Source organism: Phyllobates terribilis, unplaced genomic scaffold (assembly GCF_046119375.1).
Source record: "Phyllobates terribilis strain yellow unplaced genomic scaffold, ASM4611937v1 Scaffold_7__3_contigs__length_470593459, whole genome shotgun sequence".
NCBI lineage: Eukaryota > Metazoa > Chordata > Amphibia > Anura > Dendrobatidae > Phyllobates > Phyllobates terribilis.
Window position 1 is genome coordinate 217,506,291 of NW_027362767.1, and position 23,279 is coordinate 217,529,569.

The following is a 23,279-nucleotide window of genomic DNA, read 5'->3' on the forward strand; positions in this document are numbered from 1 at the left end:
AGAATTTTTTTTTTTTTAACAGGAAGCCGAAAAGGCGATTCAGTGCCTCAATGGAAAAATGGCCCTGTCAAAGAAATTGGTTGTGAGATGGGCACATGCGCAAATTAAGGTAAAATCCTTAAATATACCTGATACTAATCTAGTAATCACCATTGCTTTGGCCTGGTAGGATATGATACCATAGGCTGCACGTCACTTAGAGCTTACAGCTAATTTGATGCCATATTGCCCTGTCAGCTATTTTTTAGTATATAGTCAGATATTTAACATAGAAGCATTGCATGGCCTATAAGTCTCCTTACTCTCCACAAGGAGACACTTTCCCCCTTGGATCACATAGTATATAGTCTGCATACTATATCTATTTTCTCCCAAATGATTTTCCACCCTATCTTCCGGACAAGTAAGGATGAACAGTGCAGACGCTCCAGTACGCCCTGGAGCACTGCAGACCCAGATTGTAAGAACTGATGAGGATCCGGGGTCACCCGCCCACCTCTCACACATTAGACACCTTTCCTAACCATAGGTGATAGCGAACAGCCCTTTCGACACCAATCATTGTGATTTCAGCAAACTTGATTCATTCTGACCCATTTGTGTCCATCTTTTCCAGAGATACGATAATTATAAAAGTGAAAAAGTTTTACCGATCAGTTTGGAACCGTCTTCAAGCACAGAACCAACTCAGTCCACTCTAAGGTGAATTTCTGTGTTTTTTTCTGCAATATATCCCTGTATATTTCTGGTTCTGATAGTCTAGGGTGGATGCAGTTGTAAAAGAAAAAAATCACGCAGCAGAAAGAAATATTACATTTGGATAGGATTTCAGCCACCACATGTTTCAATATACTGAATACAAGCAGAGATCTTAAACATGGTGATGAATTGAAGCACCAGACAGATTTCTGCTTATAACGATCACATAAAATACTAAGTCAATCAGCAGTCGTTAAATGAGTTGTCCGATGAACAAAGTACATTTTAATTTATAGATTTTGGAATAATAATACGTTCCACAAATTGATGTGCTGAAAACAAATATTCCTGTGTGGAGAAAATCCTGTAAATGTTCTCTACTATGCACTGTGTAATGTTTGTGTCTCACCATGTAGAGATGCTCCAGTTTATGATCAGCACATACCACATCTCTTGGACAAGGGGGAAGCATAAGTCACTTACAGTAATTGAGTATACAGACATGACGCAGCAGGGGTTCGCAACTGCTACTTTTTGAGAAAACATTTCCCTGCCTGTTTTATCACAGGAGCAAGCATCTCCAGTTCTGTGAGATCATCATAAATCAAGTCAGTGACATATAAACTTAGCAGCTTCTGGAGTTTCTAGTTCACTGACATTTTTGATAAGCTTGGAGTGCTGGGGACGTGGCATAAGCACTTACTCCTGTGATAAAACAGGCAACGAAAGGTGTTAACTCAGAAAGCAGCAGCAGCAAGCCCCTGGGTCATCTGTATACGCTCTTATGCTTCGTCTCCTGGCCAAGAGCTGTGGTGTTCACGACCATGAACTGGAGCAGCTCTGCATAGACGGACACACAGTACACAGCAGGGGCACATATATAAGATTATCTCAACACAGGAACATTTTTTTTTAACACATCCAATTATGGAACTTATTATTGTTGCAAGATCTATTAGTTAAAATGTACTTTGTTCAGAGTCCACCGTCGGGGCTCTTTTGCTACCATACCTCAGTGTACATTATTTACTGTGTACAGTTGTCATAGTTCACCATGCAGTTGCCGGAGTTCACCATGGCGGAGTTCTTTCTCCATGACCTTGTAATCTGTTTCCTTTACACTGCTATCTGAGTTCAGTAACTGGAATCTGACATAAACTGAGTGTAGCTGGAGTTGCCCCCCTGATGTACATCTTGGGAGAAACTCATTGAGGCAAAGAAACAAATAAAGTCTGATCAGACTGTATGAAGCCCACTGCCACCTTATGGAGGACCTCTCAGTGGGTCTCTGACCTTTAAAGGTGCGGCGCCGTGTGTTGATCACCAGTGGAGTGATAGCGCACCAGCAGGGCATGCGACCTGGCTCCTCACAGTACCCCTGTGGCAAGGCGGAGCTGCGATCGCCGGGAGGTGACGGGATTCGCTGCCTCCGGTCTCTAATCATTAGTAGCAGCAGTGTGCTGAGGCCGGTGTATATGGGGATACACTTGGATTAGTTTAGTGTCCTACAGCGCCTCCACAGGAGAAATAAAGCATTGCATGGAGCCCACTCCCATCAGTGTGCTAACTGTGTAATGCAGGACAGGACAGGTCCTCCTCTGTAACCGATCTCCTCTCTGGGCAAGAGATGAGGGTCTTCAACATCGGACCCCCACTATTAATGGAGAACATTCGGGTTTCTTCATTGGACAGCACCCTCTAACCTGGTATCTGCTCATAGATAAATGATGGTGGATAAAATGTCATCTGCATCTGAGATCCTAATAGCAGTGCGGACCCTGGAGCACACACCAGTATAGGGGGCCTCTTCCATTAGCGGGGGGTCCTTAAACAAACAAGTGCTTCAGTCTTTGTGCGGATCCTGTCAGGCACATGGGGAAGGCGCTGATCAAACAACCTGTGTGTTTCTAAAGTAGTCAGGAAATGGAAGGGCAAATGCAGTCTACTAGCCCGAGGCTGCGGGCCGGGCCACCAAAGGTTAAACTGATTGATTGAGCGCTGATTTGAGCGCTGTTGCTTTAACAGGAAGCCGCTTTCCTCTGGGGAGCGTCAATGAAGTGCAGGTCTAGAATGGAGGGGTCAGACGTGGAACAGTCAGGGAGAAAAAGCCAAGAGCCCTCCGTCTGCGCGTCCGCGGGGCGCCTCCGATGTGCAGACTGCTGCAAGGATCTGCTGCTCGAAAGCCTTCCTCTAATTTTGCAGCTATTTTTTATTGCTTTTCTTTATGCTTTTATTTTTTTTTATTTTTTTTCCTCCCCTTTATCCAAGAGTCAAAATATATTTGCATCTATGGACCCTTCTGCAGCTTGTTTCTTGCACACTTGAGTTGTAGTAACTGACCCCATTCATTTTACATATAATGTTGTGGAGAACGGAAAAAAAATGTAAGTGCTGTGAAATGGTAAAAAAAAATGCTATTATTTTTTGCTTTTGTTCTTACAGCATTCATTATACAGTTAAACTAATGTAATATGATTCTTCTTGTCAGTACAATTACAACGATACCAGACCTATAGAGTTCTTACTTTATATACACTGCTCAAAAAAATAAAGGGAACACTGAAATACCCCATCCTAGATCTGAATGAATGAAATATTCTCATTGAATACTTTGAATCACACAAAAATCATCCATGGAAATCACATTTATTAACCAATGGAGGCCTGGATTTGGAGTCACCCCCAAAATTAAAGTGGAAAAACACACTACAGGCTAATCCAAGTTTGATGTAATGTCCTTAAAACAAGTCAAAATGATGTTCAGTATTGTGTGTGGCCTCCACGTGCCTGTATGACCTCCCTACAACGCCTGGGCATGCTCCTGATGAGGCTGAGTATTGTGTGTGGCCTCCACGTGCCTGTATGACCTCCCTACAACGCCTGGGCATGCTCCTGATGAGGCTGAGTATTGTGTGTGGCCTCCACGTGCCTGTATGACCTCCCTACAACGCCTGGGCATGCTCCTGATGAGGCTGAGTATTGTGTGTGGCCTCCACGTGCCTGTATGACCTCCCTACAACGCCTGGGCATGCTCCTGATGAGGCTCAGTATTGTGTGTGGCCTCCACGTGCCTGTATGACCTCCCTACAACGCCTGGGCATGCTCCTGATGAGGCTGAGTATTGTGTGTGGCCTCCACGTGCCTGTATGACCTCCCTACAACGCCTGGGCATGCTGCTGATGAGGCTGAGTATTGTGTGTGGCCTCCACGTGCCTGTATGACCTCCCTGCAACGCCTGGGCATGCTCCTGATGAGGCTGAGTATTGTGTGTGGCCTCCACGTGCCTGTATGACCTCCCTACAACGCCTGGGCATGCTCCTGATGAGGCTGAGTATTGAGTGTGGCCTCCACGTGCCTGTATGACCTCCCTACAACGCCTGGGCATGCTCCTGATGAGGCTGAGTATTGTGTGTGGCCTCCACGTGCCTGTATGACCTCCCCACAACGCCTGGGCATGCTCCTGATGAGGCTGAGTATTGTGTGTGGCCTCCACGTGCCTGTATGACCTCCCTACAACGCCTGGGCATGCTCCTGATGAGGCTGAGTATTGAGTGTGGCCTCCACGTGCCTGTATGACCTCCCTACAACGCCTGGGCATGCTCCTGGTGAGGCTGAGTATTGAGTGTGGCCTCCACGTGCCTGTATGACCTCCCTACAACGCCTGGGCATGCTCCTGATGAGGCTGAGTATTGTGTGTGGCCTCCACGTGTCTGTATGACCTCCCTACAACGCCTGGGCATGCTCCTGATGAGGCTGAGTATTGTGTGTGGCCTCCACGTGCCTGTATGACCTCCCTACAACGCCTGGGCATGCTCCTGATGAGGCTGAGTATTGTGTGTGGCCTCCACGTGCCTGTATGACCTCCCTACAACGCCTGGGCATGCTCCTGATGAGGCTCAGTATTGTGTGTGGCCTCCACGTGCCTGTATGACCTCCCTACAACACCTGGGCATGCTCCTGATGAGGCTGAGTATTGTGTGTGGCCTCCACGTGCCTGTATGACCTCCCTACAACGCCTGGGCATGCTCCTGATGAGGCTGAGTATTGTGTGTGGCCTTCACGTGCCTGTATGACCTTCCTACAACACCTGGGCATGCTCCTGATGAGGCTGAGTATTGTGTGTGGCCTCCACGTGCCTGTATGACCTCCCTACAACGCCTGGGCATGCTCCTGATGAGGCTCAGTATTGTGTGTGGCCTCCATGTGCCTGTATGACCTCCCTACAACGCCTGGGCATGCTCCTGATGAGGCTGAGTATTGTGTGTGGCCTCCACGTGCCTGTATGACCTCCCTACAACGCCTGGGCATGCTCCTGATGAGGCTGAGTATTGTGTGTGGCCTTCACGTGCCTGTATGACCTCCCTACAACACCTGGGCATGCTCCTGATGAGGCTGAGTATTGTGTGTGACCTCCACGTGCCTGTATGACCTTCCTACAATGCCTGGACATGCTCCTGATGAGGCTCAGTATTGTGTGTGGCCTCCACGTGCCTGTATGACCTCCCTACAATGCCTGGGCATGCTCCTGATGAGGCTCAGTATTGTGTGTGGCCTCCACGTGCCCGTATGACCTCCCTACAACGCCTGGGCATGCTCCTGATGAGGCTGAGTATTGTGTGTGGCCTCCACGTGCCTGTATGACCTCCCCACAACGCCTGGGCATGCTCCTGATGAGGCTGAGTATTGTGTGTGGCCTCCACGTGCCTGTATGACCTCCCTACAACGCCTGGGCATGCTCCTGATGAGGCTCAGTATTGTGTGTGGCCTCCACGTGCCTGTATGACCTCCCTACAACGCCTGGGCATGCTCCTGATGAGGCTGAGTATTGTGTGTGGCCTCCACGTGCCTGTATGACCTCCCTACAACGCCTGGGCATGCTCCTGATGAGGCTGAGTATTGTGTGTGGCCTCCACGTGCCTGTATGACCTCCCTACAACGCCTGGGCATGCTCCTGATGAGGCTGAGTATTGTGTGTGGCCTCCACGTGCCTGTATGACCTCCCTACAACACCTGGGCATGCTCCTGATGAGGCTGAGTATTGTGTGTGACCTCCACGTGCCTGTATGACCTCCCTACAACGCCTGGGCATGCTCCTGATGAGGCTGAGTATTGTGTGTGGCCTCCACGTGCCTGTATGACCTTCCTACAACGCCTGGACATGCTCCTGATGAGGCTCAGTATTGTGTGTGGCCTCCACGTGCCTGTATGACCTCCCTACAACGCCTGGGCATGCTCCTGATGAGACTGAGTATTGTGTGTGGCCTCCACGTGCCTGTATGACCTCCCTACAACGCCTGGGCATGCTCCTGATGAGGCTGAGTATTGTGTGTGGCCTCCACGTTCCTGTATGACCTCCCTACAACGCCTGGGCATGCTCCTGATGAGGCTGAGTATTGTGTGTGGCCTCCACGTGCCTGTATGACCTCCCTACAACGCCTGGGCATGCTCCTGATGAGACTGAGTATTGTGTGTGGCCTCCACGTGCCTGTATGACCTCCCTACAACACCTGGGCATGCTCCTGATGAGACTGAGTATTGTGTGTGGCCTCCACGTGCCTGTATGACCTCCCTACAACGCCTGGGCATGCTCCTGATGAGGCTGAGTATTGTGTGTGGCCTCCACGTTCCTGTATGACCTCCCTACAACGCCTGGGCATGCTCCTGATGAGACTGAGTATTGTGTGTGGCCTCCACGTCCCTGTATGACCTTCCTACAACGCCTGGGCATGCTCCTGATGAGACTGAGTATTGTGTGTGGCCTCCACGTGCCTGTATGACCTTCCTACAACGCCTGGGCATGCTCCTGATGAGGCTGAGTATTGTGTGTGGCCTCCACGTGCCTGTATGACCTCCCTACAACGCCTTGGCATGCTCCTGATGAGGCTCAGTATTGTGTGTGGCCTCCACGTGCCTGTATGACCTCCCTACAACGCCTGGGCATGCTCCTGATGAGGCTGAGTATTGTGTGTGGCCTCCACGTGCCTGTATGACCTCCCTACAACGCCTGGCCATGCTCCTGATGAGGCTGAGTATTGTGTGTGGCCTCCACGTCCCTGTATGACCTCCCTAGAACGCCTGGGCATGCTCCTGATGAGGCTCAGTATCGTGTGTGGCCTCCACGTGCCTGTATGACCTCCCTACAACGCCTGGGCATGCTCCTGATGAGGCTGAGTATTGTGTGTGGCCTCCACGTGCCTGTATGACCTCCCTACAACGCCTGGGCATGCTCCTGATGAGGCTGAGTATTGTGTGTGGCCTCCATGTGCCTGTATGACCTCCCTACAACGCCTGGGCATGCTCCTGATGAGGCTGAGTATTGTGTGTGGCCTCCACGTGCCTGTATGACCTCCCTACAACGCCTGGGCATGCTCCTGATGAGGCTCAGTATTGTGTGTGGCCTCCACCTGCCTGTATGACCTCCCTACAACGCCTGGGCATGCTCCTGATGAGGCTGAGTATTGTGTGTGGCCTCCACGTGCCTGTATGACCTCCCTACAACGCCTGGGCATGCTCCTGATGAGGCTCAGCATTTTGTGTGGCCTCCACGTGCCTGTATGACCTCCCTACAACGCCTGGGCATGCTCCTGATGAGGCTCAGTATTGTGTGTGGCCTCCACGTGCCTGTATGACCTCCCTACAACGCCTGGGCATGCTCCTGATGAGGCTCAGTATTGTGTGTGGCCTCCACCTGCCTGTATGACCTCCCTACAACGCCTGAGCATGCTCCTGATGAGGCTGAGTATTGTGTGTGGCCTCCACCTGCCTGTATGACCTCCCTACAACGCCTGGGCATGCTCCTGATGAGGCTGAGTATTGTGTGTGGCCTCCACGTGCCTGTATGACCTTCCTACAACGCCTGGGCATGCTCCTGATGAGGCTGAGTATTGTGTGTGGCCTCCACGTGCCTGTATGACCTCCCTACAACGCCTGGGCATGCTCCTGATGAGGCTCAGTATTGTGTGTGGCCTCCACGTGCCTGTATGACCTCCCTACAACGCCTGGGCATGCTCCTGATGAGGCTGAGTATTGTGTGTGGCCTCCACGTGCCTGTATGACCTCCCTACAACGCCTGGGCATGCTCCTGATGAGGCTGAGTATTGTGTGTGGCCTCCACGTTCCTGTATGACCTCCCTACAACACCTGGGCATGCTCCTGATGAGGCTGAGTATTGTGTGTGGCCTCCACGTGCCTGTATGACCTCCCTACAACGCCTGGGCATGCTCCTGATGAGACTGAGTATTGTGTGTGGCCTCCACGTGCCTGTATGACCTTCCTACAACGCCTGGGCATGCTCCTGATGAGACTGAGTATTGTGTGTGGCCTCCACGTGCCTGTATGACCTTCCTACAACGCCTGGGCATGCTCCTGATGAGGCTGAGTATTGTGTGTGGCCTCCACGTGCCTGTATGACCTCCCTACAACGCCTTGGCATGCTCCTGATGAGGCTCAGTATTGTGTGTGGCCTCCACGTGCCTGTATGACCTCCCTACAACGCCTGGGCATGCTCCTGATGAGGCTGAGTATTGTGTGTGGCCTCCACGTGCCTGTATGACCTCCCTACAACGCCTGGCCATGCTCCTGATGAGGCTGAGTATTGTGTGTGGCCTCCACGTCCCTGTATGACCTCCCTAGAACGCCTGGGCATGCTCCTGATGAGGCTCAGTATCGTGTGTGGCCTCCACGTGCCTGTATGACCTCCCTACAACGCCTGGGCATGCTCCTGATGAGGCTGAGTATTGTGTGTGGCCTCCACGTGCCTGTATGACCTCCCTACAACGCCTGGGCATGCTCCTGATGAGGCTGAGTATTGTGTGTGGCCTCCATGTGCCTGTATGACCTCCCTACAACGCCTGGGCATGCTCCTGATGAGGCTGAGTATTGTGTGTGGCCTCCACGTGCCTGTATGACCTCCCTACAACGCCTGGGCATGCTCCTGATGAGGCTCAGTATTGTGTGTGGCCTCCACCTGCCTGTATGACCTCCCTACAACGCCTGGGCATGCTCCTGATGAGGCTGAGTATTGTGTGTGGCCTCCACGTGCCTGTATGACCTCCCTACAACGCCTGGGCATGCTCCTGATGAGGCTCAGCATTTTGTGTGGCCTCCACGTGCCTGTATGACCTCCCTACAACGCCTGGGCATGCTCCTGATGAGGCTCAGTATTGTGTGTGGCCTCCACGTGCCTGTATGACCTCCCTACAACGCCTGGGCATGCTCCTGATGAGGCTCAGTATTGTGTGTGGCCTCCACCTGCCTGTATGACCTCCCTACAACGCCTGAGCATGCTCCTGATGAGGCTGAGTATTGTGTGTGGCCTCCACCTGCCTGTATGACCTCCCTACAACGCCTGGGCATGCTCCTGATGAGGCTGAGTATTGTGTGTGGCCTCCACGTGCCTGTATGACCTTCCTACAACGCCTGGGCATGCTCCTGATGAGGCTGAGTATTGTGTGTGGCCTCCACGTGCCTGTATGACCTCCCTACAACGCCTGGGCATGCTCCTGATGAGGCTCAGTATTGTGTGTGGCCTCCACGTGCCTGTATGACCTCCCTACAACGCCTGGGCATGCTCCTGATGAGGCTGAGTATTGTGTGTGGCCTCCACGTGCCTGTATGACCTCCCTACAACGCCCGGGCATGCTCCTGATGAGGCTGAGTATTGTGTGTGGCCTCCATGTGCCTGTATGACCTCCCTACAACGCCTGGGCATGCTCCTGATGAGGCTGAGTATTGTGTGTGGCCTCCACGTGCCTGTATGACCTCCCTACAACGCCTGGGCATGCTCTTGATGAGGCTCAGTTTTGTGTGTGGCCTCCACGTGCCTGTATGACCTCCCTACAACGCCTGGGCATGCTCCTGATGAGGCTCAGCATTGTGTGTGGCCTCCACGTGCCTGTATGACCTCCCTACAACGCCTGGGCATGCTCCTGATGAGGCTCAGTATTGTGTGTGGCCTCCACGTGCCTGTATGACCTCCCTACTACGCCTGGGCATGCTCCTGATGAGGCTGAGTATTGTGTGTGGCCTCCACGTGCCTGTATGACCTCCCTACAACGCCTGGGCATGCTCCTGATGAGGTTGTGGATGGTCTCCTGTGGGATCTCCTCCCAGACCTGGACTAAAGCATCCGCCAACTCCTGGACAGTCTGTGGTGCAACGTGACGTTGGTGGATGGCGCGAGACATAATGTCCCAGATGTGCTCAATCGGATTCAGGGTCTGGGGAACGGGCGGCCAGTCCATAGCTTCAATGCCTTCATCTTGCAGGAACTGCTGACACACTCCAGCCACATGAGGTCTGGCATTGTCCTTCATTAGGAGGAACCCAGGGCCAACCGCACCAGCATATGGTCTCACAAGGGGTCCGAGGATCTCATCTCGGTACCTAATGGCAGTCAGGCTACCTCTGGCGAGCACATGGAGGGCTGTGCGGCCCTCCAAAGAAATGCCACAGAACACCAGGATTGGTATAGTCGCCACTGGCGCCCTGTGCTCTTCACAGATGAAAGCAGGTTCACACTGAGCACATGTGACAGACGTGACAGAGTCTGGAGATGCCGTGGAGAGCGATCTGCTGCCTGCAACATCCCTCAGCAGGACCAGTTTGGCAGTGGGTCAGTAATGGTGTGGGGTGACATTTCTTTGGAGGGCCGCACAGCCCTCCATGTGCTCGCCAGAGGTAGCCTGACTGCAATTAGGTTCCCGAGATGAGATCCTCAGACCCCTTGTGAGACCATATGCTGGTGCGGTTGGCCCTGGGTTCCTCCTAATGCAGGACAATGGAGCTGTGTCGGGATTGTTTTTTGTGTAGGGAGCTGATGTTTTTATTGGTACCATTTCTAGCTACATATAATGTTTTGATTGATTTTTATTGCATTTTTTCAGGAGGTTCAATAACCCTCTGGTTATATTATGGTTATATTCTGATGTATACAGTATTTTTTTTTCTTTATGGCATTTATTGTATGAGTTAATTAATTTTATATTTTAATAGATTGATCATTTGAGATACCATATATATATTGTTTTTAGAGCACCATTGATTCCATGGTGCTGTACATGAGAAGGGGTTTCATACAAAATACAGATATAAATTGCAGTGAACAAACTAACAATGATAGACTGGTACAGAGGGAAGAGGACCCTGCCTGGCGGGCTTACATTCTACAGGATGGTGGGGACGGAAGCAGTAGATTGGGAAGTTGTGGCAGCTCCGATGGTGATGAGGAAGCAGCTCCGGTGGTGGTGAGGAGACAGCATCGGTGGTGGTGAGGAGGCAACTCCGATGGCGGTGAGGAGGCAGCTCCTATGGTGGTGAGGAGGCAACTCCAGTGGTTGTAGCTCCGATGGTGGTGAGGAGGCAGCTCCGATGGTGGTGAGGAGGCAGCTCCGATGGTGGTGAGGAGGCTGCTCCGGTGGTGGTGAGGAGGCAGCTCCTATGGGGGTGAGGAGGCAGCTCCTATGGGGGTGAGGAGGCAGCTCCGGTGGAGGGGAGGAGGCAGCTCCTGTGGTGGTGAGGAGGCAGCTCCAGTGGTGGTGAGGAGGCAGTTCCGGTAGTGGTGAGGAGGCAGTTCCGGTGGTGGTGAGGTGGTAGCTTCGGTGGTGGTGAGCTGGTAGCTCCGGTGGTGGTGAGGAGACAGCTCCAGTAGTGGTGAGGAGGCAGCTCCTATGGGGGGGGGGGAGGCAGTTCCGGTAGTGGTGAGGAGGCAGTTCCGGTAGTGGTGAGGAGGCAGTTCCGGTGGTGGTGAGGAGGCAGTTCTGGTGGTGGTGAGGAGGCAGCTCCTATGGGGGTGAGGAGGCAGCTCCGGTGGTGGTGAGGTGGTAGCTCCGGTGGTGGTGAGGAGGCAGCTCCGGTGGTGGTGAGGAGGCGGCTCCAGTGGTGGTGAGGAGGCGGCTCCAGTGGTGGTGAGGAGGCGGCTCCAGTGGTGGTGAGGAGGCGGCTCCAGTGGTGGTGAGGAGGCGGCTCCAGTGGTGGTGAGGAGGCGGCTCCAGTGGTGGTGAAGAAGCGGCTCCAGTGGTGGTGAGGAGGCAGTTCCGGTAGTGGTGAGGAGGCAGTTCCGGTAGTGGTGAGGAGGCAGTTCCTATGGGGGTGAGGAGGCAGCTTCGGTGGTAGTGAGGTGGTAGCTCCGGTGGTGGTGAGGAGACAGTTCTGGTAGTGGTGAGGAGGCAGCTCCTATGGGGGTGAGGAGGCAGCTCCGGTGGTGGTGAGGAGGCGGCTCCGGTGGTGGTGAGGAGGCGGCTCCAGTGGTGGTGAGGAGGACAGCGGTGGTGGTGAGGAGGCGGCTCCAGTGGTGGTGAGGAGGCGGCTCCAGTGGTGGTGAGGAGGACAGCTCCGGTGGTGGTGAGGAGGCAGTGGGGTCAGTAAAGGCTGTAGCTTTCTTGAACAGATGGGTTTTTAAGTTCTGTGTGAAAGTTCCGAGTGTGGCTGATAGTCGGACGTGTTGGGGCACAGAAGTCCATACTCCGGGGAAGTTTTGGAGGTGATTGGGTGAAGAACGTGCGAGAGCAGAGGAGAGAAGGCGGTCTTGTCAGGACCGGAGATTACGTGGGGAGGTATCGGGAGATTAGTTAGAGATATATGGAGGAGATAGATTATGGACGGCTTTGTAGGTCAGTGTTAGTAGTGTATGTGTATATATATATACATACACATATACATATATATATATATGTGTGTGTATATTTATGTGTGTGTATGATGATACTACTCGTATACTGTGTGTGTATGTTTATATATAATATATATAAATTCTCATACTGTGTGTATACACGCACACACAGTATATATGAGTATTATCAGTACACACACACATATACAGTATATACACACACACAGTATATATACAGTATATATATATATATATATATATATATATATATATATATGTATGTTATTATCTTCTGTATATAAGTTGTATTCATTTACTTTGTACAGTGTCAGCGCTAAGATTAAAGCAATTGAAGCCAAACTGAAGATGATGGCAGAAAACCCCGACCACGAGCTCCCCGGGCAGCCGTCTTATTCTTATTTTAAAGCCTCGGAGAAGAAAAGGAGCACCCCGTATTCCAGAACGTCATGGAAAACCAAGAGATGACATCAGCGTCTCTCCAGATTCCACCAGGGAGCTCCACAGACTCTGAGCCCACCCACCCTCACAGTGTACAGACCCCCTAATAATGCTCATCATCATAACACAGACCTCAGCAAACCTTTTCCCTGCAGACTTGAATTTTCGGGACTGAAGAGCAGCGTTTGGCCGGTGCTGACCCCGCACCCTCTGGACGCGCCTCTCTTTTATATATATATATATTGTGTTGTGCTTTTATTATACAGTACGTGATGTGTTTCGCTCTCTACATTTTTTCGCTTTTCATCATCAGGTCTGGATTTTTTTGACAGCAAACATGATGCTTTGCTGAAGGAATATCCGATACCTGATGGACGCAAGTATGAGTCAGTGGGATTTCCTGGTCTGTCACATCAGCGGTGTGAACAGCAGCTGCCATTCTGGTGTGAACAGAGCCCTGTATCATTGGACAATCCTGCAAATCGCTGGAAACTAGGAGAGAAGTTCTCTAGTTCCTCGCAGTGTTCACTTACTTTTCCGTGTCTGCAATAAGTCTACAAGCCATAAATGCATGATCGTAAGAGAAGGAGGCTGTAAGGAGACGGTTAATAGCACGTCCAGATTACTGCTATTATTTATAAGCATTGAACACTGAGTCCAATTCTCCAAATCGTGCTGATTTTGCCAGGAAATCCGATTTGCAGATAATTGATACTTCGTTAATTGAATGTCAGTTATTGCTCTCTGGGGCCAGGAGAGAATCCAGGACATAATGACATAATATATGTAGGAAAAAAGCAGAAAATCAACTAATACTCACCTCTGCTGCTTACCGTCCCCTGTACGGTACTCTGTGCCTCTTATTACCACTGCCACGCGCCGCACCTTCACGCTAAGTAGAGACTTCCAGCCATGACTAGGCTTGGGACGACCCTTCCTAGAGTGTGTGATGTAAGGTCGCTGTTGCTGCCACCGTATAACGCACATGCGCATAGACATCCCGAACCTAGTCGTCCCCAGAGTCCTGGCCTAGAAACGTCTCCGCTCATGCTCGTCGTAAGGTTGCGGTGACGTCACTGCAACCTTATGCTGTAGACTTCAGGCTGGGACTTTCAGCCACGGCTAGGCCTGGTGCAACCCTTTCTAGAGTGTGTGATGTAAGGTCGCTGCCACCTTATAATTCGCATGCGCAGACATCCCGAGACTAGTCGTCCCCGGAAGTCCTGGCCTAGAAACGTCTTTGCTCATGCTCGTAAGATTGAGGTGACGTCGCTGCTACCTTACAACGTTAGACTTTAGGCCAGGACTAACTAGTCACCACTGGAAGTCCTGGCCTGGAAACGTCTCTGCTCATGCTCGTAAGATTGAGGTGACATCGCTACAACCTTACGACGTTACTCTTTAGGCCAGGACTAGCTAGTCACCACTGGAAGTCCTGACCTAGAAACGTCTCTGCTCATGCTCGTAAGATTGAGGTGACGTCGCTACAACCTTACGACGTTACTCTTTAGGCCAGGACTAACTAGTCACCACTGGAAGTCCTGGCCTGGAAACGTCTCTGCTCATGCTCGTAAGATTGAGGTGACATCGCTGCAACCTTACGACGTTACTCTTTAGGCCAGGACTAGCTAGTCGCCACTGGAAGTCCCAGCCTAGTGTGAAGATGCAGTACGCTGTGGTGGTGAGAAAATGCACCAATGACCATGACCGTACGAAGGGGAGCGAGCAGGAGAGGTAAGCAGTGAGATGAGCATTATGGGTTTTTTGTGTTTTAACCTTTTACCTGCCCTCTACAGTTTAGTTGGTCGCAATTTTGGTAAATTTGCGAGGAGATAATTAACAAAAATCCGTGTTCTGGAGAATACAGGGTTTCGTAAAAATTCAATTCATCTCTAGGACTGACACGTTGAATATTTTAGGAACATGTGAATATACCATTGAAGGGTTGTTCCCATTTGTAGAAGTTATTCTGATAACTTGCTGATTGGTGGAATTTTGGCAATCGGGGCCTCCGCCGATCCCGAGAACAGGACTGGCGGACAAAGCCTCGCACCGTACTCCGCTATCTCACGCACCACATAGACGATGAATGGAGGGCTGGGGGACATTTCCAGACACCGCTCCATTAAGACGGGGTCCTGTTCTCTGGATCAGTGGTGGTCCCAGCGTTTACAACCCCACCGATCAGCAAGGTGGTAACTTCTGAAGATGGGAATAACACTTTGTAAATGGGTTCTTTGGGATGGAGAAAAATTTGCTCAAGGGGTGGAAATTAGATAAAATAATAAAATATTTCTCCGGTTGAAACAGTTCTCCCCACTGATCACCACATACTTGGCCACTGATGCCTGTGATTGGCTGCAGCGGTCATGTGGTAGACGGCATACAGAGACAGACGAGGAGGATTGAACTAGCGGGCTGGAACAGTAGTGGGATTTACAGCTGAGTACTTGGTCTCTTATTATTTTATCCCACCCATTGACCTTCTTTTGGGCAACTTTTGCCCAGTCCCGGATAAGCCCTTAATGAGCATCTACCATTAGAGCCAGTTGTATCTGGACCCATGTGGGATACGCTGCCCCACCTATCACTACACAGGAGATCACATTTGCCCGGTGCCCTTCTTTAAAGGGGTATTCCCATCTCCAAGATCCTATCCTGATATGTAGTAGATGTAGTTATAATAATAGCAGATATCTCCGATTAGAAATGTGGTATAGTTCTCCTGATTAGCTATGTGTTTTTCCTCGTGCAGGCATTGAAGGACCTTGGGTATCCATGGCTACGACAACTAGTAACAAGCTAACTAACTCTCACTGTATCAGTGGTCGTAACCATGGATACCTAAGCTACTGCAATGCCAGCACATGAGGAAATAGACATAGCGAATCAGAAGAACTATACTACTTTTCTAATTGGAGGTATTTGCTAATATTATTATTATTACAAGTACTACATATTGGGATAGGAGCTTTGAGATGGAAATACCCCTTTAATTCTTCTGGACTCCCCATTTAAATACCAAGTGGTAGAAATGTCATGCTGCTTAGTTTAGGCACGGCTCTGTGGCCATCCGGGCCGGTCCTTGGCTGGTCCGCTGTATTTTGTATAGTTTTCTGACCACTGTACATCACCATACAATGAGCTGCCTTGCACTGCGGGACATAAACTCCATCCTGTATACTATAATTTATTCTTTTTTACCAGATCCGCCCGTTTCTTTGTGTGATATTAGGATGCTACACGTGTTGGACCTTGTAGATTGTACTGTTTGCACTATGTTAAATAAAAATCTATAAAGGTGAGTGAGATTCTCCTGGAACATTGGAGGCGCACACTGGGCAATACTTGGGGGGACGATCGGGTGATGTGTAGGGAATTACCCATCAGAAAAGCACAGTATTCCCTCCAAATATTCTCATTTTTTATTTCCCATAAAATAACAAAACTGCAGAATTTTTCTTTGAATTACGTCGTGTCGTCCTTCTGTTACTCTTCCTGGAAATGGGAAAAGGATAAGGAAAAGACAGGACATTTCAGAGGGTCTAGGGATGGACAGAAGTCCCACCATCTTTCTAGCCAGTTTTAGGCTTCGTTCAGACCTCCGATTATTTTGATCACAGTGAGGTCCTGGTGTCGTTCGTTTCGGAGGAAAAAAAAAAAAATGTTTCTGCACCTTCTCCTATGTGACAGTCCGTGAAAATCAGATGGCCCCCGACTGCGGTCCAATTTTTTTCACAGACTCGTAGACTTCCATTACCGATTTTTGATCCAACCCTCAGATCAAAATTGGACATGATAAAGCATTTTTTTGCAGGCGAGTTGGTGCGCGAAAAATGACGGACAGGTGAATGACCCCATAGACTGTCACAGGTACGAGTACCATCCCTGGACAGCACTCGGACATCTGAATACGGCCTTGATGTCACACTAATCATTTACTTAATCTTATATTATTATAATATATTTGTTCGTAGAGTTTTGAAACCTAATAGAGGGCTCACCTATAGGGATGAGCGGATCCGTGGAAGTTCGGGTTCTGGTACCCTACCCAAGCTTTATTCCAAAATTTGGTTCAGGTAGCAGAACCCAGGTAAATAGCATTACAATCCTGCCTGCCTTACTGGAGCAGCGGCTTCAGGGAGAAATTGACCTTGTATCCTCCCTGCAGCCGCTCCCTTTCAGTCATCGGAGCAGTGCAGGGAACGATTAGTAACTAGAGATGAGCGAACCTGAACTGTAAAGTTTGCGGTTTGTACCTGACACCTAGTGTCCGGCGCTGAACTCCGAACACAGACTTTTACAGTTCGGGAGGAGAGTGTGATTTTTTTTTTTCCCAGCATCAGGTTCAAGTTCGGGTACAGTTCTGGTACCCTACCGCACTTTGGACTAAAGTTCGGTCTGGTACCAGAACCCGAACTTCCACAGGTCTGCTCATCCCCACCGCTCACTCATAGTCACCGCTCACTACACAGTGGCTGGACTGTAATCACTCTGACGTTTTTGGGTCTTTTTTTTTATTGGAGTTCTTTGGACATTTTTTTTTTTTTTTTTTTTTTTAACTCCATTCACTTTTTTTTAAAATCAATTTTTTTTTATTAATTTTTGTAAAGATTTTCACAAAGGTAAAAATAAAAAAAAAAAACAACAACAATCAGACAAACATTGGAGAAACACAGTTCTCCACCCTCCAACCTTAAGAACCTTTAAAGAGGAGTTATTTATACATCTTGGCTCTGCGAAACCAGCATAATTAGATGAACAAATATTTGAACATAGTAACAATAGTCAATCCGATTACATATATAACTCTATTCACTTTTAACAATGAAGAAAAGCAAAAAACGCTGGCAAAATGCTCAGAAAGGAGTCTTCTGCTCTATTACATCTATCATCAAGTATAAAGCCTCTTCAAAGAACGGTCGGCTTATTTTAATCGATTGGTGTTTTTGGACCTGAACCGGATAAATGTTGGCCAAAAGACTGAACATATGAACGAGTCATTTTTACATGTGAATGCAAATGTTCCTTCTTTTGAGAGTTTAGCACTTTTTCAGGTGGATATCGGAGTGGAAGCCCCCTGAAAAAGCGTGGTTGTGGGCACTTATCCTAAAGGGGTTTAGCTTTTTTTTTAGTCTACAGGCATGCTCTAATTTAAAAGCGTTACTTACCGCCTTGCCGCTCCTGTAGCGCCTCTCCGTCATTACATCTTCAACATGTGAGTAGTGGTCCCGTGCCCCCCATATTGGTGCTGTGGTTGTGAGGTCACCACTTCTGCCATGTCGACAAAGTTCAGAGGCTGATTTCCTTATTTTTACATAGAGGATTAAACCTGGAAAACCCCTTTAAGCTCTTTTTATTTTATATTTTATTACTTTGTTGTACCTCCTTAGTCTAAAGACGAGAATGAAGACTTGGTAATATAGTTGGTCCTTTGATTATTTTTTTTTATGCATTCTTTTTTTTTACTATTTACCAGTGAAACTCATCATAGATTACTCTTAAGTGACACCGTTTCTGTAGCACTGTGGTGTCAGACCTACAAAAACTAATAATGGCTAAGATATACCTACATATTAATAAAACATCTGTCAGTGATGCTCGTATTATTTTATTTGCAGATATGAAAAATAATTTTCTTCTGTATTTTCTGTTCTTTGTTTAAAATATTTTAAGGGTTTTTTTTTTTTTTTTTGTGAAAGATTTAATTTGCAAATCCAGTACGAAGAGAGCAGAATATTTATATAGTTTTAGATCTAAAAATAAAAAGCAGAAATACAAAGTGTTTAAGGGCCACGTAAAAAAAAAAAAAAAAAAAAGGTTTCCTGACATCCGTGAATTAGTTCCATAAAAGAAACATTTATTGGACATTCTATGATTGTTTCCCCATTGACACAGAAAGTAGAGACACCCAAATGATTCCTTTATTTCCAGGAAGAATAACAGAGGAGTAACGCTATGAAGTGTTTTCAGAAATGGCGCTCCAAAATTGAATAGAAGTACATACTAAATCTACTGAGAGCGGACAACCATGTCCAATAAGTCACACAGATGGGATGACGAAGCTTTGATGGTGTAAATAAGACCAAAACAAGAAAGTAGGTGGAAAAAATGGCTTTACCCATATAACGATTGTTGGTGATGACGGGCGGTGTATGTGAAACTGTAGATCTCCTGGGATTTTTCTGCAAAGTAGAAGTATGGAAAAAAAGCACCGATTACAGAGAAAAACATAATGCCAGACTGGCTGAAGAAGACAACTACAGTAATGGAAAACTTGGCAATCCAATACGAGAAGTAGATAAAAGCTTTTATTCTCGTGCAAGTGAAAAAAAGAAAATGTGGCATTTCGGTCCAAAATCTCAAGCTTTCGTCTAAATAGATTGTAGTAAAGGTGATGAGAAGCAGGTAATGAAGTGCACTGAAGGGCCATGGATGAGGCGACCTCCGTGTGTGGGTTCTGATTTTGGATAAACTAATGTTCTCCTCTGCTTCTTGTACCTTTTCTTCATTACTCATGTCTAGAACCCTACCAGGTCACTCGTGAATCCAGGACAAATTTAAGATGACTAGTCAGTGCCGTTTCTGCTTTGGTAAAAACTTCTCTAGTCAACGAGCAATATTCTCTGCGTTATGAAGAAGCAGGAAATCTCTTAGGAAGATGAAAAATAAGTTATGAAGCACAAAACATCTAAAATTTGCACCCACCGCCAAGTCCCAAACTGCAGCTGAAAGCAACAACATGAGACTATTGGGTGGAATCATCATGGATTGGTTTCCACCTCACTCAAGCCTGAGCTCAACATTCACAATGCCAAGCTTTGGTTTCAGAGGAAAACGTTCCCCAACACTGGACTTTGCAAGGGTAGAAATCATGAATAGTGTAATGAGTAGGAGCAGGCGTACCATTGGTGCAAATGGGGCCAAAGAGGTAAGGGGGTCACTACTCCCTCCAAAGCAGGTGGAGCCATTGGACTGCAAAGGACCCATATATTGTTCTTGTACAGGGGCCTCTTCTGTCTGTGTCCACCACTGGTAATGAGTTATCCTTTACCGTCTGTCAGTCTCACAAAAGGATCTAGGTTTGATGAATTCTAGAAGAATATTTAGTACCAGCAGTAATGTATACTGTCTCTTAATTCCAGTAAAGGAAGATCAGCAAGGCATTTCTAGCAAGGTCTCAACAGTCTTCTCCTTTAATAGAAGTCTTCAAACAGGCTGGACAGACATCTGTCTGAGATGGTTTAGTGAATCCTGCATTGAGCAGGGGGTTGGACATGAGGACCCTGGAGGTCTCCTCTAACTCTAACATTCTAGGATTCTATGAACAGCCAGAATATAGCTATGCCTCTGCCCCACTAATAGTCTAGGTCCATGCCAAAATGTAACCTATGGCTAAATTTATCTTGGGGTGTCCATATACTTTGCTGTAGTTAGCCACAGGGTGCTGCTGTTACCATAAGGTGTAGTGGTTTTGTCTACCAGACAAGAACCACATCGCTGGAAAATCACATGCTGTTTGGCCGCACCGCTATCGGCATTGTGACACACTACTAACACTGTAATCATTTGTCTCCTGAGCTCAATGGTAAAGGCTTGAATTCAACCCCTTCCTGGTTTAAGAACACATGCAAGGTCCATAAAAAATTGACCAACCTACAGAAAACCCACACCCAGTTCCCATTATACAGTGGTTCTTATCTACCTAAATTGATCCATGGAAAGACAATCATGTGAACAACTAGGTGTGCGTTTCTCTTAATTGAAGAATTTATGGCTGTGACATACAGTATAGAAGAAGCCAAACTGGCGATGGCAATGTGATACTCGACAATGTTCAGCTGGGAAACCTAGGGTGCTGGCATTCATGTCGATGTTACCTACCTAAATATGGAACATATCAAGTGCACTCTCTTCATGGTAAGAGTATTCCCTAATGTCCTCTTTCAGCTGGATAATGCATCTGTCACGCTGCATAAACTGTTCAGCTATGGTTTGAGGAACATGACAAAGAGTTCAAGGTGTTAAATTGATCTTCAAATTCCCCAGATTTCATCGAGAAGATGTGCTATAAAATCAAGTCAACAACTTACAAGATGTGAAGGATCTACTGATAATGTTTTAGTGCCAGATACCACAGGACGTCTTCAGAAATCTTGTGGAGTCCATGCCTCGATGGGTAAAACCTAGAGTTGGCCAGATTGATTCTCAAAACTCCTGTCCATCAGCCAGGTCAGTAATCTTTGGCCTCTAGAATCTCTTACCTTCTGGGATCCCCGTTGTGACTTTTGATTAGCCGGGATGGCATGACATCATCTTTGCGTCATGGCACAAAAATTACGTTCCAGCCCAGATAATCAAAAGCCGCTCCAGGAATTCCAGAAGGTAAGAGATATCTGAGCCTCTCATCTGTTCGGCAGAGACTACTGATCTGGCCGATGGACAGGAGTCCTGCAAAATGATCTGCCCAACTTTTGTAAGTGTTGTTTTGGCGACACAATAAAAGACAGGAGGTTTTAATGCTATGACTGATTGGTGCCATTCTAACAATTGGGATGTTCTAAAGCAAATGGAAAGGAATGTCTCCCATCACCACTTAGTATCACCACTTGGTGGTGGTCATGCCATTAAAGAGAATTTGTAAGGATCAATCCTCCTAAGCCGTCTATATGGGCTATAGGTTATATAAAGTTAAATAAAATGAGACCTTGATATCTGCAATCCGATGTTTTATTCCAGAGAAATCCACGTTTTTCTTAATATGTAAATGAGTTGTTAAGATCTATGGGCCGGACATAGATCTCCCTGAGACTCCGCCTCCAGAGCTTATTTTATATCTAAGAGGGCATTACTAGTGTGAGACAAGTAGATCAGGAGAGCAGTCATTACATGTCTCACACTGGTAACTCCCCCTTTCATGTAAAATAAACTCTAGGGCAGATTCTCAGGGAGATCTATGTCCGGCCCATAGATCTTAACAGCTCATTTACATATTAAAAAAAGCGTGGATTTCTCTGGAATAAGCCATCAGATCGCTGATATCAAGGTGTCATTTTATTCAGCTTCCTATGACCTACATATTAATGGTCCAGATCCACCAGCTCTGACTCATAGCGAGCAGAAGAGAGCGAGATGCTTCCCTTTACGATGTCCATATACCCCGGCAGGGCATGCAGACAGAGGCTGCTAATATGACTTCCCAATTCATGGACCCCCATTGTTGTCTTATATAATAAAGATTGCAATACACCAGAATAGATCCAACTAATTCCTTTTCTGGTTTTCAATCCACATCTTTTTTTTTATTACATTGAAGGTTTTGATTTTTTTTTTCTATAAAATCCGTAATACTGAACGCCGGCTTTACATCCAGGGACAAAATGATGTTCTTAATTTAAAGAGAGTTAGCAAGTTTTCTTGATCATGATCTGAACTTGATCTTATTTATGAAAAGGGCTTTCATCTGATTCTGGTTCACAGCACAATTAAGTTGTCACAATGAATAAAAAACTAACATCATTTGCGAGACTTCATCATATCGAGTTACTGAATGTATGTCCTTTATGTCGGAGCCCGCGGGATCTGCACGGAATTATCATATTACCAGAGGGGCCCTAATATACTAGGCAAGATTACAGACTAGCATGCAATATTCTCATTTATAAAGCATTGTGCTGTCAGGACTGGATATTACACAATGCATTCTGGAATGTAATCAGAATAGTTTAGTGTGTGCACATACATACGGGGCACGGTCCGGATTGTGCGACCCTAATTCTCACCACTCATCTCTTATGGAAATCCAGTGAATATAATAAAAAGTGATGGATCTTTAAGGTTGTTTTTTTTTTTTGTCTTAATTTAACTCCAAAAATTCCGTTTTGTCAAGACCAATTCATTTTGGATGTGACATATTTTTCTTTGGAACTATAAAAAGAATTATAAATCTATTCTGCATCTATGTTAATATTTTGTTCACGTTTTGTATTATCTACATTGCAATGCCATCTGCTAATCATTGCCCCAGTAACTAAATTACACTGGTTGTTTTGTTTGTTTGCTTTTATAATTTCCTTATGTTTATATCTATAGAAAATAGTTTGTTTTGCGTTTTCTATTCTATTTAAAGAGATTGTTTTTAGAAAATGAGTAAAAAAAAAAAAAAAAAAAATTAAAGAAACAATTTTCACCATACCGATCTCCTTCTCCAGTTCGACGCTGCCTTGTCCCCTTCTGGTCTTCCATCTTTGCAGAACATGGATTGGTTAAGTGAATATTGCTTTTTTTTTTTCATTTTCTTAATGCATTTTGTAAAATAAAACAAAAAACTTTTTGCTGAGTTTTTAGAGCTGAAAATGAGCAGAAACTCTCTAAACCTCAAAACTTCTACAACATTCTGCTCTGAAAACACAACAAAAAAAGCCTTTGGAGGGTTCCCGCTGAGTTCCCACTGAGTTCTCGCTCTGTCCCCGCTCGGTCCCCGCTCGGTCCTCGCTCGGTTCTCGCTCAGTTC

At 47.4% G+C, this 23,279-nt stretch overlaps 1 protein-coding gene across 1 annotated transcript in view; it reads left to right on the forward strand.

The window, feature by feature from the left end:
* RBM18 (RNA binding motif protein 18) overlaps positions 1-17,886 on the forward strand; it is a 39,228-nt gene extending 21,342 nt beyond the window's left edge. The window contains exons 4-6 of the mRNA XM_073639733.1: positions 23-109; positions 617-702; positions 12,634-17,886. Coding sequence (XP_073495834.1) covers positions 23-109; positions 617-702; positions 12,634-12,793 — 333 coding nt within the window. The 3' untranslated portion in view covers positions 12,794-17,886. The remainder of the gene's footprint in view (positions 1-22; positions 110-616; positions 703-12,633) is intronic.
* Positions 17,887-23,279: the final 5,393 nt, after the last annotated feature.